Below are 16,631 nucleotides of genomic sequence, written 5' to 3' on the forward strand. Positions count from 1 at the left end.
ACTCCAAAAAGAAGGAGTAGAAAGAGAGAAATGGGTATGGTGGTGTATCTTCTCCAGCTCCTTTTTTTTTTTTTTTTTTTTTTTTTTTTTTGCGGTACGTGGGCCTCTCACTGTCGTGGCCTCTCCCGTTGTGGAGCACAGGCTCCGGACGCGCAGGCTCAGCGGCCATGGCGCACGGACCCAGCCGCTCCGCGGTATGTGGGATCTTCCCAGACCGGAGAACGAACCCGTGTCCCCTGCATCGGCAGGCGGACTCTCAACCACTGCGCCACCAGGGAAGCCCTCCAGCTCCTTTTTATTTCTTGCCGGCTCTCCCCACCATCTTCATTGCCCTCTCTCCCAAATATTATCATTTTTGCTACCTTCTCTTTTAATTATTTACCTTTCTGACTGCTTCCTCTTACCTCCTTTGTGAGCGAGCTCCTCTTTATCTGCCCTTGCTGTTTCCTAAGGTTCTATTCTCAGCCCATTTCTCTTCACTTCATGTTTTCCCTGGGCAATCTCATGCATTATCATGGTTTTTAACTATGACCTGCTTGTTGATGACTGCATTTTCAGCCCAGTTATTCCCTTAAGCTTCATTCTCATGTCTGTTTCCTTTCTAGACAGCTCTCCCTGAATGTTATAATAAGTTGTTTCCTCATCAGAAATACTGCATAGTACCACTGCCCACCTGGTCTCCCAAGCCAAGGACTACAGTGACTTTTTGGCCCCCTCTCCCCCTCATCCTCCTTATATCATGTGGTTTTTAGAATTATTTTTATTTATTTATTTTAGGCCATGCCATGTGGCATGTGGGATCCCAGTTCCCTAACCAGGGATCGAACCTGTGCCTCCTACACTGGGAGTGCAGAGTCTTAACCACTGGACTGCCAGGGAAGTCCTTTAAAAATTATTTTTAAAATTGTAAAAAAAAAAAATTTTTGTGAAGTATATACTGTGGACCCTTGAGCAGTGCAAGGGTTAGGGACACTGAGCTCTGTGCCATCAAAAATCTGTATCTAACTTTATGGTTAACCCTCTGTATCCGTGATTCCGCATCCACGGATTCAACCAGTCACAGACCTTGTAGTATGTATTTATTGAAAACAATCCACGTATAAGTGGACCTGCGCATTTCGAAAACCCATGTTCAAGGGTCCTCGGTATAACATAAAATTTACCATTTTAATCATTTTTAGGTGTACAGTTCAGTGGCATTAAGCATGTTCACATTATTGTGCAACCACCTCTAGAACTTTCTAATCATCCCAAACTGAAATTCTGTACCCATTAAACAATAACTCCCCATTACCCCTCCATTCAGCTCCTGGTAACTTCTACTTTCTGTTTCTATGAATTTGACTACTACTAGGTACCACATGAGTGGTATCATACAATATTTGTACTTTTGTGACTGGCTTATTTTGCTTAGCACATTTTCAAGGGTCATACATGTAGCATATATGGGAATTTCATTCCTTTTAAAGGCTGAATCATGTAATTTTTGACAACGTTTAAAACCAAATATTTCTGGAATCTTTTCCCTCTTCTCCATCCCTACTGCCATTGCCCTAATTGTCTCTCAATTGGGATAATGTAGTTTCTAACTAATTTATTAGCCTGTAGTCTCTGCTGGTTCTTACTCCACTCCTTCCAATCCATACATCCTAGAGGTTAAAGGCTTCAGGGGTCAGAAATGTTTTGAATTCCTTCTCTATCCCTTAATAACTACGTGACTTGGGCAAGCTACTATTTCCTCATTTGTAAAATAAAGATAATAGTAGCAACCATGGAATTGTGGTGGTGGGAGGATTATGTGAGATAATCAGTGTGAAGGGCTCAGCAGCATACTGCCTAGCATATGGTAAGAGCTCAGTGAGTATTAGCTATGACCTCTGCTCCTCATGGCTACCATAGATTTACTCAGCATGCAGCCTGTTTAACATGTCACTGACTGCCCATCAGCTACAGGATAAAATTTAAGCTCCTTGTAAAAAAAAATTAATAAACAGAAATCTCAATTAAGTAGAGTGGGGAGACCTGAGGGGGGCGCTCTCACGCCCTGTGACAATAGCAGAGCCCAACTAGAAGACCCCGCTTCTATCCTGACAACAACTTAGTCAATGAAGAGCTGTGGACTCTGTTTACTGTAGCCCTCCCAACCTCCTTTTCTTCTCTATATAAGCCTTCTTCCTTCGAGGGGACTTGCATGTGGCTCGCCATGGTTGCACACCCCAAATTTCTGCTGATCCTGAATAAACCTATCTTTGCCTGAGAAATATCTGGCAGTCTGGGTTTTTTTAGGTCAACATTCTTAATGTGGCATACGAGGACCTCCATGTTCTTTTTCAGCCAGAGTTTCTTACTTACTCTTTTTTTTTTTTTTTTTTTTTTTTTTTTTTTTTTTTTTTTTTTTTATTTTTAATTTATTTTATTTTTTTGCTTTATAACAAATTTAATCAGTTATACATATACATATGTTTCCATATCCCCTCCCTTTTGCGTCTCCCTCCCACCCTCCCTATCCCACCCCTCCAGGCAGTCACAAAGTACCGAGCTGATCTCCCTGTGCTATGCGGCTGCTTCCCACTAGCTATCTACCTCACGTTTGGTAGTGTATATATGTCCATGCCGCTCTTTCACTTTGTCACAGCTTACCCTTCCCCCTCCCCATATCCTCAAGTCCATTCTCTAGTAGGTCTGTGTCTTTATTCCTGTCTTACCCCTATGTTCTTCATGACATTTTTTTTTCTTAAATTCCATATATATGTGTTAGCATACAGTATTTGTCTTTCTCTTTCTGACTTACTTCACTCTGTATGACAGACTCTAGGTCTATCCACCTCATTACAAATTCTTACTTACTCTTTATTTCATGCCTACTACTATACTGGTAACAACAAACTGTGAGCAATGATCTGCGTTAACCGGAAGAAAGGATGGCAGCAGAAAAGCCAGGCACAAAGCAGAGGGGATAACAAAAGCAGAGAAAGGCAGGAAACAGCAGAGTTAATTCCTGCTTGCTCATTTATTACTTCCTCCAGAAATCTTACTTAATACCTTTCTATCTACCCTCTCCCCTTTCATTATTAGGTTGGATGTATCTCTTTTGTGTTATCATAGCACCTTACGTATGTATCTATCATAATGTAGTTAAGAGATGCATTAAAATGTCCTGTGTGCATTGAGAGGTACATTTTATTAATCCTTGTATACTCAACACCTAAGAATACACACACACACACACACACACACATTCATGTGTACTAGAATATAAGCTTTAAAAGAAGAGGATCTATGACTAGTTTACTTGGCTCAATAGTTCTCAACTCTGGCTAAATATTAGAATTATTGGGGCATTAAAAAAATGTTCAAGTCTGCCCCAAGGGATATGGATCTAATTGGTCTGGAGTGGGGTCCCCTTACTATTGTTGGAGTTTTCTAATGTGATTATAATACATAGTTAAGATGAAGAACCACTGATGTAGCTCAATATCAATTTATGAATGAAAAATGGATGGAGTGTGGGGATTAGAGAATATATAACTTTAAGAGCTTTTATTTTTCTTCCAATCCATTCTGATACTCCTCTAAAAGATAAAATATCATACCAATAGTTATTTGAATTCATGATTCAGTTAATTGAGCACATATTTTTTTGAGTCACTATATGCTACTTCTAAATGAATATCTCTAAATCAGATTTTTAAACCAGGTATGTGACATTTTTATTTCTTTAGAGGAAAAAAGCCGATTTAACAAGATACGTGACATTTTTATTTCTTTAGAGGAAAAAAGCCAATTTAACAAGATACTTTTTTTTTGTATTTGTCAAAATATGTTGAGGTATATTTCATCCAAAATAAGAGTAGAGTGACATGGGATGCTACTGTACATGGTTAGGTAATATATAATCATTATTGCCATTATGTTGTGGGAGATAGCTGGATTAAATTTCTGTTAAGAATTAAAGATGTACCCTTCCATTATGATTATAGGCAACTGAATTTCACATAGTTTAGTTTGAAAATGTGAAGAGAAAGTATGTTATAGCTTAGGCTTCTCCTGTTTTATCTTTATTCCCACATATGTGTATGAGGTTCTATCGGTCCTTACCAACCATTAGAAAAATATGGTCCTTTCATTAGGGGAAAGCTTAAGTCGAAAAGGTTGGAAGCTGTATTTGGCAAATAAAGCTTTATCTTGAAGCGTCCTATGCATTTGCTCATTGTACTGCCCAGCCACAGAAGCTGTATGCAATTGAAAAGACCTTGGTGAAGCTGAGAATCTTGGAAAGAAATCATTGAGCTGGTTTGTTTAGAGCAGAGAAAGAAAACTAAAGCAGTGCTTCTGTCGGATGACGTCATCTGCACTAGAACTGTTGACATTTCTTCACGTTCAGCCAGAACTCATAGAAGAATCAGCAGTGACTTTTCTTTAACATTCAGCAGGATAAAAATACTAGTACTTCACAGGGCAGCCGATATCTGATTTTAATCATATTTGCACATTGGCACAGTAAAAAATTCCTATGTTGTGAGACCTTTTTTTGAAACTGGAAACTGACATCTTTGTAATAATGAAGTTTTTATAGATTATCAGAATTTGGTACTCTCTGTACTGATGGAGCCCCTGAGATGCTTGGCAACACATGCTTTTGCTGCTTCAGTGGAGAGAGCATTTCAATGTCTGTTTCAGCACATGGCATACCTTAGTGTTGAGACCCAGCCAATAATTCTAAAAGAAGTTTTGTTGGCTGCCGTGACACTCAAATGCATTAGAATTTAATTGAATTATTAAATTTTCCAATTTAATGATTTAAATTGATTTAATGATTTCCAATTTAATTTCCAATCATTATCTTTTCCAAGACATTTGTCAGAAAGTGTGGGGAAAATGTTATATTCTTCTTTATGCAAATTTTTTATGGCTTTTCAAAGGACAGTACTTGAAGCCCTTGATTGATCCTTGGGGAGACATAAACTATTTTTGAGAGACGGTGGAAACCTTCTAATAACAATTTGACTTGGGGAGTTCATTGATCTATGTAGTGGATGTTTGCCATACGAAAGGCTTAAATCTTTCTATTCATGGGCCTGCAGTATCAATTATGGATGTTGCTGCAAAACTGCCTGCTATTTTGGTTAAACTACCACCTTGGAAAAGGAGATTGGAGTCAGATAATCATATGAACTTTCTTATGCTTGGTGGACGTGCTTCTGAAGAAAGAAGTTGAGAATGACGAAACTCTTTTGCAGTTATTGATATTGAATTTGGATTTGTAATCTTACTCCTTTCCCAGAATAAAGAGGACCTCACTGATACAGGTAAAATAAGATGATGCTACGTGAATTCAATTACAAGAGTCCTGGAATCTTTAATATTCCTTAATAAGCTTATACTAATCTGGTAAAGTGCCATGGGAGCGCTGATTCATTTTGTAACAGAAGATCTTGTGGTTTAAGGTTTTCAGTACTATAACGTGAAAAGCCAATTCCAACACGTGATTTAGGCCCAGGACTAGCCTTACCATAATTTGCTTTTCACACAGTCAGATTTATTGGGGTAGTATCTACATACAATAAAGTTCACCTTTATCTAGGTATACAGTGTTTAGATGTACATATGAATTTTGACAAAACACTTGGAGTTATATAACCAGTATCACAGTTGAGATACAGAACATTTCCATCACCCCAAAGAGGTCCCTTAGGCTCCTGTGTAGCCAATACCCTCCCTCCACATCTGGTCCCTGGCACTCACTGATGTGTTTTCTTTTGGTATAGGCTTGCCTTTTTCAGAATGTCAAACAAATGGAATCATGCAATATGTAACTTTAATATGATATATTCACAATTCATTCATGTTTTTGCATATATTAGTATATTCCATTGTGCCACAATTTGTTTATCCATTCACCATTTGGACATTTGGATGTTTCCAGTTTGGGCATTTGTGAATGAATCCCCTAAAAACATTCATGTGTGGGTTTGTGGGTCTCCTCCCTTCCTTTCTCTCTCCCTCCCTCCCTTCCTTCCTTTTTGGTGTGGACTTAGGTTTTCTTTACTTTTGAGTAAATACCTAGGAGTGGGATTTCTAGGTCATATGATACCTGTATGCTTATAAGAAACTGCCAAACTCATTTCCAAAGTGGCTGTATTCCCACCAGCAATGTATGGTGGAATGCAAATTTCTGCTACCAATGGGTAAGAGTTGTAGTTGCTTCATGTCCTTGCTATTTAACGCTCTCTTTAGGAGAGGAGAAGTTTGTGATTTTGATGAAGTCTAATTTATTCTTTTTTCCTTTTGATTTCTGCTAATGTGTCTTATCTAACCAAAGGTTGTGAAGATCATCGAATGCTTCTAAAAACTTTATGGATTTTATGTTTAGGACTGTGATCCGTTTTTGAGTTAATTTTTGTGTATAGTGCAAGGTTAGGGTTTAGGGTTTTTTTTTTTTAATATATGGATGTTCAGTTGTTTTAGCATTATTTGTTTAAAAGACTACCCTGTCTCCATTGAGTTGCCTAAATCACATTGAGTGTTTAAAGCACGTTCACCTTTAATGGAAATCAGTTATCATATGTGTATTGGTTTATTTCTGGACTTCCACTCTGTTTCATTAATTCATGTGTCTACTTCTCACTAGCACCACACTGTCTTGATTATGTCAGCTTTGTAGTAAGTCTGGACATCAGAGAGTATGAGTTTCTTAACTATTCTTTTTCAAAGTTATTTTGGTTATTCTCATTCTTTGCTTTTCCATATAAATGTTAGAATGAGCTTGTCATTTTTTACAAAAAAAGCTGCTGGGATTCTGATATGGGTTTTGTTGTATCTATAGATCAACAAGGGGAGAATTGACATCTTCACAATGAGTGTTCCAATTTATTGATACATTTTTTATTTAGGTCTTTGACTTTTATTAAAATTTTATAGTTCTCAACATACATATATTGCACATATTCTGTTTTTATCTAAGTGTTTCATGGTTTTGGGTGCTGTCATAAATAATAATACACACCATAAAGCACAACATTATTTATATTTTAAGCTTCATTTGCATTAATTTTAAAAATATTATTTTCAAAGATAAGATTATTGAGGAAAAAAGCTAAAAATTTCCGTGGTTCTTCAAGTACATTGCCACAATAGTTTCAAGAGGTTGTGCAATTTTTCCTGCCACCAGCACTCTGTATCAGTTTTACCACATACTTGACAGTTTACTAGCACCATTGATTTTGTCTATTGTAAAAATTTACCTTTTAACCATTTTTTACTGTACAGTTCAGTGGCATTAGGTGCAGTCACATTCTTGTGCAACTGTCCTCACCATCCATCTCTGGAACACTTTTTATTTTCCCAAATTGAAATTCTATACCCATTGAACAATAACTCCCCATTTGTATCTTCCCCCAGCCCCTGGCAGCTACCATTCTACTTTCTGTCTCTATGAATTTGACTATAGGTATCTCAAAGCAAGAGGTCAAATAGTATTTGTCCTTTTGTGTCCCTTTTCACTTAGCATAATGTCTCATGTTCATCCATGTTGTAGCATATATTAGAATTTTTTTCCTTTTTATGCGTAAATAACATTCCATTGTGTATATATACCATATTTTGTTAATTCATTCATCCATCCGTGAACACTTGGATTGCTTATACCTTTTGACAGTTGTGTCTAATGCTACTATAAACTTGGGTATACAAATGTCTCCTTGAGTCCCTGCTTTCAATTATATAGCCAGATATGGTGCTGGGTCATATGACAATTCTGTTTATAATTTTTTTAAGGAACTACTGTAGTGTTCCATAGCAGCTGCACCATTTTACATTCCCACCAGCAGTGCACAATTTCTCCACATTCTCACCAACACTTATTTTCTGTTTTTTTTCTTTGATAATAGCCACCCTAATGGGTATGAGGTGGTATCTTATTGTGGTTTGGATTTGCATTTCCCTAATGATTAGTGATACTGAACATCTTTTCATGTGCTTATTGCCATTTGTATATTTTCTTTGGAGAAATGTCTAAGTTCTTTGCACATTTTTAAATCAAGTTTTTCGTTTTGTTGTTGAGTGTAGGCATTTAAAAATATATTCTGGATATTAACTCATCAGATATATGATATGCAAATATTTTCTCCCATTTTGTGGGTTACCTTTTCACTTTGTTGATAGTGTCCTTTGATGCACAAAGGTTTTAATTTTGATGAAGTCCATTTTATCTTTCTTTTTTTTGCCTATGCTTTTGGTATCATATCTAAGAAATTATTCCCAAATTCAGTGTCATGAAGATTCTCCTCTATGATATTTTTCCTAAGAGTTTTGTAGTTTTAGCTCTTACATTTAACTTTTTAATCCATTTTGAGTTAATTTTTGTATATGGTGTAAGGTAGGGGACCAACTTCGTTCTTTTGCATGTGGATATCTAGTTTTCTTAGCATTTGTTGAAAAGATTGTCTTTTCCCTGTAGACTGGTCTTGTCACTTTTGTAGAAGATCATGAGACCATATATGTGAGAGTTTATTTCTGGTCTCTCTGTTCCATTGGTCTTTTGTCTGTCTTTATGCAAATACGCTGTTTTGACTACTCTAGTTTTGTAGCAAGCCTTGAAATCAGGATGAATGGGACCTCCAACTTGTATTTTCTTTTTCAAGATTGTTTTGGTTATTCAGGGTCCCTTTGGATTCCATATGAATTTCAAGATGCTTTACTATTCCATTCGCACCAAAAATGTCATTTGGATTTTGAAAGGGATTGCACTGAATCTTAGTTGTCTTTGGGTAGTATCAACATTTTAATAATATTAACTCTTCTAATCCATAAACATGGAATGTCTTCCCATTTATTTGTATCATTTTTAACTCCTTTTGGCAATGTTTTGTAGTTTTTAGTGAACAAGTCTTTTTCCTCCTTGGTTACGTTTACTCCTAAGTATTCTATTTGGTGGTTTTGTAAATGGAATTGCTTTCTTTCTTTTTTTTTTTTTTTGCGGTACGCGGGCCTCTCACTGTTGTGGCCTCTCCTGTTGCGGAGCACAGGCTCCGGACGCACAGGCTCAGCGACCATGGCTCACGGGCCTAGCCGCTCCGCAGCATGTGGGATCCTCCCGGACCAGGGCACAAACTCGTGTCCCCTGCATAGGCAGGCGGACTCTGAACCACTGTGCCACCAGGGAGGCCTGGAATTGCTTTCTTAACTTTGTTTTCAGGTTGTTAATTGTTAGGGTATAGAAATGCAACTGATTTTTGAATGTTGTTTTGTATTTTGTACATTTTGCTGAATTCATTAGTTCTAACATTTTTGTGTGTGTGTGGAATTTTGGGGGTTTTGTGCGTAGAACATTATGTCATCTGCAAACAGAGCCAGTTTTACTTCTTCCTTTTTAATTCGATGCCTTTTATTTCTTTATCTTGCTTAATTGCCCTAGCTAGGACATCTAGTACTATGTTGAGTAGAAGTGACAAGAGTGGGCATCCATGCCTTGTTCCCGATTTTAGAGGAAAAGCTTTCAGTTTTCACCATTGAATATGCTGTTAGCTGAGAGTTTCTTATAGGTCAATTTTATTATGTTGAGGCAATTTCTTTCTATTCCTAGTTTGAGTGTTTGTTTTTATTTTTATTTTTAAATCATGAAAGGGTGTTGAATTTTGTCAAATGCTTTTTTTCCATTAGTTTAGGTGATTGTGTCATTTTTTCCCCCTCTTCAGTATGTTAATGTGTTGTATTACGTTGATTATTCATATGTTGACCCACGTTTGCATTTCAGGAATAAATCTCATTTGGTCATGGTGTATGATCCTTTTAATGTGCTGTTGAATTCTGTTAGCATTTTGTTGAGGATTTTTTTTTTTTTTTGGCCATGTTGTGTGGCTTGTGGGATCTTAGTTCCCTGACCAGGAACTGAACCTGGGCCCTCGCAGTGAGAGTGCAAAGTCCTAGCCACTGGACTGCCAGAGAATTTCCTTGTTGAGGATTTTTGAGGATTGGTGTTAATTCTTCTTTGAATGTTTGGTAGAATTCTTTAGTGAAGCCATCTGGTCCTGGGCATTTCTTTGTTGAGAGGTTTTTGATGACTAATTGAATCTCATTACTGGTTATAAGTCTGTTAATATTTTCTCTTTCTTCATGGTTCAGTCTTGGTAGGTTTTGTGTTTTTAGGAATTAGTTCATTTCATCTAGGTTATCCAATTTGTTGGCATACAGTTAGTCTTATAATTCTTTTTATTCCTGTAAAATCACTAGTAAAGTTTCTTTATTTCTGATTTTAGTTATTTGAGTCTTCTCTCTTCTTTTCTTCATCAATCTAGCCAAAGGTTTATAAATTTTATTGATCTTTTTGAAGAATCAATTCTTGGTTTTGTTTAGTTTCTCTGTTGTTTTTCTATTCTTTACTTTATCTCTGCCCTAATTGCTATTATTTCCTTCCTTCTACTAGCTTTGGCTTTATTTGTTCTTCTTCTAGTTCCTTAAGGTTGTTAATTTGAGATCTTTCTCCTTTTTTAATATGAGCATTTACAGCTATAAATTTCTCTCTTAGCACTTCTTTTGCAGAATCCCATATGTTTTGGCATGCTGTGTTTTCCTTTTCATTTGTCTCGAGATATTTTTTTACCTTTTGACAAAAGATTTTGGTTTTTTAAATTTCTTCTTTGACCCATTCCATTGTGATCAGAAAAGATACTTTGTATGATTTCAGTCCTTTTAAATACTAAGATTTGTTTTGTGGCCTAATTTATGGCCTCTCCTGGAGAATGTTCTGTGAGTACTTGAGAAAAACATGTATCCTGCTATTTTGCATGTTTTGTATATGTTTGTTAGGTACAGTTAGTCTGTCATGCTCAAGTTCTTTATTTCCTTATTGATATTGTGTCTGATGGTTTATTCATTATTGAAAGTGGAGTATTAAAGTTTCTTACTATTACTGCAGAGCTGTTTCTCCCTTTTTGTTGCATATATTTAGGAGCTCTGATGTTTGGTGCATATATGTTTGTAATTGTTATATCTTCTTGGTGAATTAATTCTTTTATCATTATGTAATGTTTTATTGTTTCTTGTAACAGTGTTTGAATTAAAGTCTATTTTGTCTGTTATTAGCATAGTTTCCCCAACTCTTGTGGTTACTATTTGCATGGAATATCTTTTTCCATCATTTTACTTTCAACCTTGTGTGTCCTTAGACCTAAGGTGAGTCTCTGGTAGACAGCATGTAACTGGATACTGTTTATCCATTTTGCCAATCTGTCTCTTTTGGTTGGGGAGTTTAATCCATTTACATTGAAAGTAATTACTAATAGGGGAGAGGTTACTCTTGCTATTTTGTTTTCTGTGTGTCTTTTAGCTTTTTTCTCCCTTATTTCCTTCCTTATTACACCTTATTTCCTCCCTTATTACATTCTTTTGTGTGTAGTTTTTTTGTAATGACACATTTTGATTGTTTTCTCATTTCCTTTTGTGTGTTCTCTATAGGTATTTTCTTTGTGGTTATCATGGAGATTACTTATAGCATCTTAAAGTTGTAACAATCTATTTTGAACTGATACCAACTCACCTTTTTTTTTTTTTTTTTTTTTTTGCGTTATGTGGGCCTCTCACTGTTGTGGCCTCTCCCGTTGCGGAGCACAGGCTCCGGACGCACAGGCCCAGCGGCCATGGCTCACGGGCCCAGCCGCTCCGCGGCACATGGGATCCTCCCAGACCGGGGCACGAACCCGCGTCCCCTGCATCAGCAGGCGGACTCTCAACCACTACACCACCAGGGAAGCCCCCAACTCACCTTTAATTTTATATAAAAACTCTGCTTCTTTTCAGCTCTACCCTCCCCCACTTTATATTACTGATGTCCCAAATTATGTCTTTATATATTATGTACTTCTTGATATAGATTTATATTTATAGTTTTTTAATGCTCTTATCTCTTAAATCTCATAGAGGAATAAAAAGTAGAGTTAACAAACCAAAATTATGATAATACTGGTTTTTATATTTGTCATTGTATTTATCTTTACCAGAGAACTTTATATTTTTGTGTGGCTTCAGATTACTGTCTAGCTTCCTTTCATGCCGACTTAAAGGACTCCCTTTAGTATTTATTGTAGGGTAGACCTAGTAGTAATAAACTCCTTCAGCTTTTATCTGGAAATGCTTTATTTGCAGGACAGTTTCCCAGATATAGAATTCCTAGTTCAGTCTTTTCTTTCAGCACTTTATTATTTTTAATTTTGGCCACACCACACGGCATGTGAGATCCTAGTTCCCTGACCAGGGATCGAACCCATGCCCCCTGCATTGGAAGCATGGAATCTTAACCACTGGACCACCAGGGAAGCCCCTCAGCACTTTAAATATATGTCATACCACTGCCTTTTTGTTTTCAAAGTTTCTGGTGAGAAATCTGCTTGTTATCTTACAGAGGATCCCTTGTATGTGATGAGTTGCTTTTCTCTTGCTGCTTTAAATAGTGCTGTTATTAAATTTCAGTTTCCAATTGTTTATTGCTACTATACAGCCATACAATTTTTGTAAATTGCCTTACATCAGTCTGAATGTTTATATAACCCCCAAATTAATATGTTGAAATCCTAACCCCCAAAAGGTGATGGTAATTAGGAGGTGGGGCCTTTGGGAGGCGATTTGGTCATAAGGATGGAGTCTTCAATTAATGGGATTAGTTACCTTATAAGAGACCCCACAGGGCTCCCTAGCCCCTCTGCCATATGAGGACACAGTGAGAAGCCATCATCTGTGAACCAGAAAGTGGGCTCTACCAGATATCAAATCTGCTGGTGCCTTGATCTCGTGCTTCTCAGCCTCCAGGATTGTGAAAAATAAATTTCCATTGTTAATAAGCTACCTAGTTTATGGTATTTTGTTATAGCAGCCCAAATGATCTAAAACAGTTTCCTTATCCTTTTAATGTTTTTGGGATCTATGGTGACACCCTATCCTTAATTAGTAATATCATTTACTTGTTTCCTTTCTCTTTTTGTCAGTCTGGCTATGTTTTTTAATTTTTATTCATCTTTTCAAGGAATGGACTTTTGGTCTAATTGACTTTTTCTGTTCTCAGTTTCATGTATTTTTCTTTTTATCTTTATTATTTCCTTATTTGCTATGAGCTTAATTTGGTCTTCTCTTTTTTAGTTTCTTAAGGTGGAATTTTAGGCCATTGATTGAGACTTGCTTCTTTTCTTATATAGTCATGTAATGCTATAAATTCCCTCTAGGCACTGTTTTAGCTACATCTCAGGTTTTGAAATGTAATGTTTTTGTTTGCATTCAATTAAAATTATGTTTTAATTTCCCTTGTGATTTCTTCTTTGACCCATGCATATTTAAAAATATGTTGTTTAATTTGTAAATATTTGAGGATTTTCCAGATTTTTGTGTTACTGATTTCTGGTTTAATTCCTTTGTGCTAAGAGAACATACTTTGTATGTGTTAAATTTGCCAAGATTTGTTTTATGATCCAGAATATGGTCCATCTTGGTGAACATTCTGTGTGCTCTTGAAAAGAATGTGCATTTGGCTATTTGGGGGTGGAGTATTCTATAAATGCCAATTAGGTTATGTTGGTTGATTGTGTTGTTCAGTTCTTCTACATTCTTACTGAATTTCAGTCTGCTTTTTTTTTATTAATTAGTAAGAAGAAGAATGTTGAATTCTCCAACTATGTTTGTGGATTTGTCTGTTAATCTTTTTAGTTCTGTCAGTTTTGATTTATATTTGTCCTTTTGTATTTGGCTTATTCTAGTTAGTACAGTCCTTTATATTTTTTATTTATCCATTGAGCATGATGTCACTTGTCCCTTCTACTTCATTGAATTATTGTTTAAAATAAAATAGTTAAAACCTAAAAGGTATATAAATTTAAGATAGTATGTATAAAAACTGGTAAATATTATCTGAAAACAGTCAACTGATTTGCTGTCTATATATGACCATAAGTGGGTTTACTTTATTTACAATTTAAAAGTTATTCCCATCTTATATAGAATTACTAGGGGTGTTCTAAAATTCAAACTTAGGGAATATCATCTGACAGGGAAGAAATATGTTTTCAGAGGCCACTTGTGAACTGTTTAAGTAATTTTATATTTTGTGTGATCCAATGTTTTATACACCTTGTTTGACAGGAAAAATCTTTATTGCATTTATTTCTCTTTTTAGGATTCTAATTCTCAGACGGATTTAAGCCTTCAGGTAACTGATGATGATATTGATGAGATAATTCAAATAGATGGAACTGGAGATACATCTTCCAGTGATGAAATAGGAAGTACAAGAGATGTAGATGAGAACAAATTTCTAGGGATTACTGATGCAGGAGACCTGAAGGTACTTGAAGAAGCCAGCAGTATATCAAATGAAGATTCAACGGCCAACAGTAGTGATAATGAAGACCCTCAAGCAGACCTTGTGGAAGAGGTAAGGATTATTTTTGAGCTGAAACTTTTAAAAATTTATAGCATTTGTACTTTAATATACTTTGGAACCAAGAGGAATAACAGTTAAGGTTAATCCTGTCTTTTGTCTTTAAAATGAGACTTATTTGTATCTAGTATTTAAACTTTTAGTCTTAAACTGTAATTTAACTCAGTATTAAGTATTACGGAATCAGCTACTATATTTGTTGGTCTTAACTAGGGGTAGTGAGAGGTTTAAGGGATGGGAGTGGAGGTAAAGAAGGCAGCCAGGGTAGAAGCATATCATATCTGCTCTAATCCTAATAAATGCCGTGAAATCTTTGTGGAATGTGATAATTAAGAAGCATGTAAGTGGTATTAACTATCCTTTATGGTGCCGTACATATGTGCCAGGTACCATACTAAATCTTACTGCCTTTTGTTATTTAACATTACCGCTGCCTTATGGGTTTTATGGGTCTTACTACTGTCCTCATTTTGCAAATGAGAAAACTGAGATACAAGGAATTTTAGTAACTTGCCAAAGGTCAGTCTTGTGGTTATTGAGTAACTAAGTTGGGATTCAAACTCAGGCTGTTTGACTTTTAAATACAGTACTATTCTGTGTCCTTGGAGGGAGAGAATATGTCCCTCTGTCTTTAAAAAATTCAAAGCATCATGAAATTCATTAATGTGAGTATCTTTCATCTTTAGGACCCTTTAAATTCTGAGGATGATGTTAGTGAGCAGGATGTGCCGGACCTGTTTGACACAGATAATGTAATTGTCTGTCAGTATGAAAAGGTACTGTATTCACCTTTTAGATTTTGGGTTTATTAATTGCATTTATAGTAGAAAATAAGCAAAATAATGGGAAATATGATGATCAGTTACTGTTCAGTTAAATTAATCTCAAAATAGCTAATTAATTCTATGAATTTGGGAGGGTATTTTGGGTCTAACACTGTGCTGTGTGGTCTTGGTGATACCAAAAAAGTGATAGGCCTTGTCTTATGGAGGTGACAGTCTTATTGAAGCAAGGTGTTTCTGTATGGAATAATAGAATGGCATACAGTAAGATAGTAGGTAAATCAAAAGCTAAAATACATGACAGGTGAATCAAATACTAAAATACATGGCATATAAATCAAATGCTAAGATGAGTGGCATGTAAATCAAATGCTATGATAAGTGGCACAGACAGTAAGTCCTAAAAGGGGCTAGGAAATGCAAGGAATCGTTTGTAGTTGGAGTTCTCCACAAATCCTTCATGGGTGATGTGGGGCTTTGAAATAGGTCTTGAATGATTTGTAGGATATAGATAAGTGTGGAGAGTAGGCATTCAGAGTAGAGTAGCCTGATAAAAGGCAGAGAAATGAATGCATGTAGAATTTATAAGGTACGGTGAAGAGACAGCTCTGCCTTGAATGAGGTGTTTTCCTTTTGAATGTGTTAGGAAATGAGGCTGGGTGATGGACAGAGGTGGGAGCAGATTGGAAAATCCAGAATCCTGGTAGGGGAAGTTCAAACTTGATTTGATGGGCATTAACCTTATGAGGATGATATTGAGAAAATTGTAATTGGGTTTAAAAACTGGCATTGTTTGCTAATTTGGAAGAGGCAAATAGTAAGAAGAACAGGGATAGTACATAAAGTAACAGAGCCCAGACTAAGGATGGCAGCATAGAACATGGAAGAGTTTAGAGATTATGGTGGAAGAATCATTGGACTTCAATACTATGTTGTAGAGAAGTGGTGAGAGTGGGCATTCTTGTCTTGTTCCAGATTTTAGTGGGAAGGCTTTTAGCTTTTCACCTTTGAATATTATATTGGCTGTGTGTTTGTCATAAATTGCTTTTATTATGTTGAGATATGTTCCCTCTATACCACTTTCCTAAGGGTTTTTATCATGAATGGGTGTTGAATTTTACCAGATGCTTTTTCTGCATCTATTGAGGTAATCATGTGGTTTTTGTCCTTTTTTTTGTTGATGGGGTGTATCACATTGATTGATTTGTGAATGTTGAACCATTCTTGTGACCCTGGCATGAATCCAGCTTGGTCATGACCTTTTTTATGTGTTGTTGGATTCAGTTTGCTAATATTTTGTTGAGAATTTTTGCATCTATATTCATCAAAGATATTGGCCTGTAATTTTCTTCTTTGGTAGTTGTCTTTGTCTGGTTTTGGTATCAGGGTGGTGGTGGCTTCATGAAATGTTTTTGGGAGAGTTCCTTCCT

General features: G+C 36.2%; 1 protein-coding gene across 1 annotated transcript in view; it reads left to right on the forward strand.

Moving 5' to 3' along the window:
• GTF2A1L (general transcription factor IIA subunit 1 like) overlaps window positions 1–16,631 on the forward strand; it is a 75,472-nt gene that overhangs the window by 51,372 nt on the left and 7,469 nt on the right. The window contains exons 9-10 of the mRNA XM_082642001.1: window positions 14,156–14,413; window positions 15,106–15,195. Of these exons, the coding sequence (XP_082498127.1) occupies window positions 14,156–14,413; window positions 15,106–15,195 (348 nt within the window). The remainder of the gene's footprint in view (window positions 1–14,155; window positions 14,414–15,105; window positions 15,196–16,631) is intronic.

The sequence above is a fragment of the Mesoplodon mirus genome (assembly GCF_964341445.2).
Source record: "Mesoplodon mirus genome assembly, chromosome: 14".
NCBI classification, from domain to species: Eukaryota; Metazoa; Chordata; class Mammalia; order Artiodactyla; family Ziphiidae; genus Mesoplodon; species Mesoplodon mirus.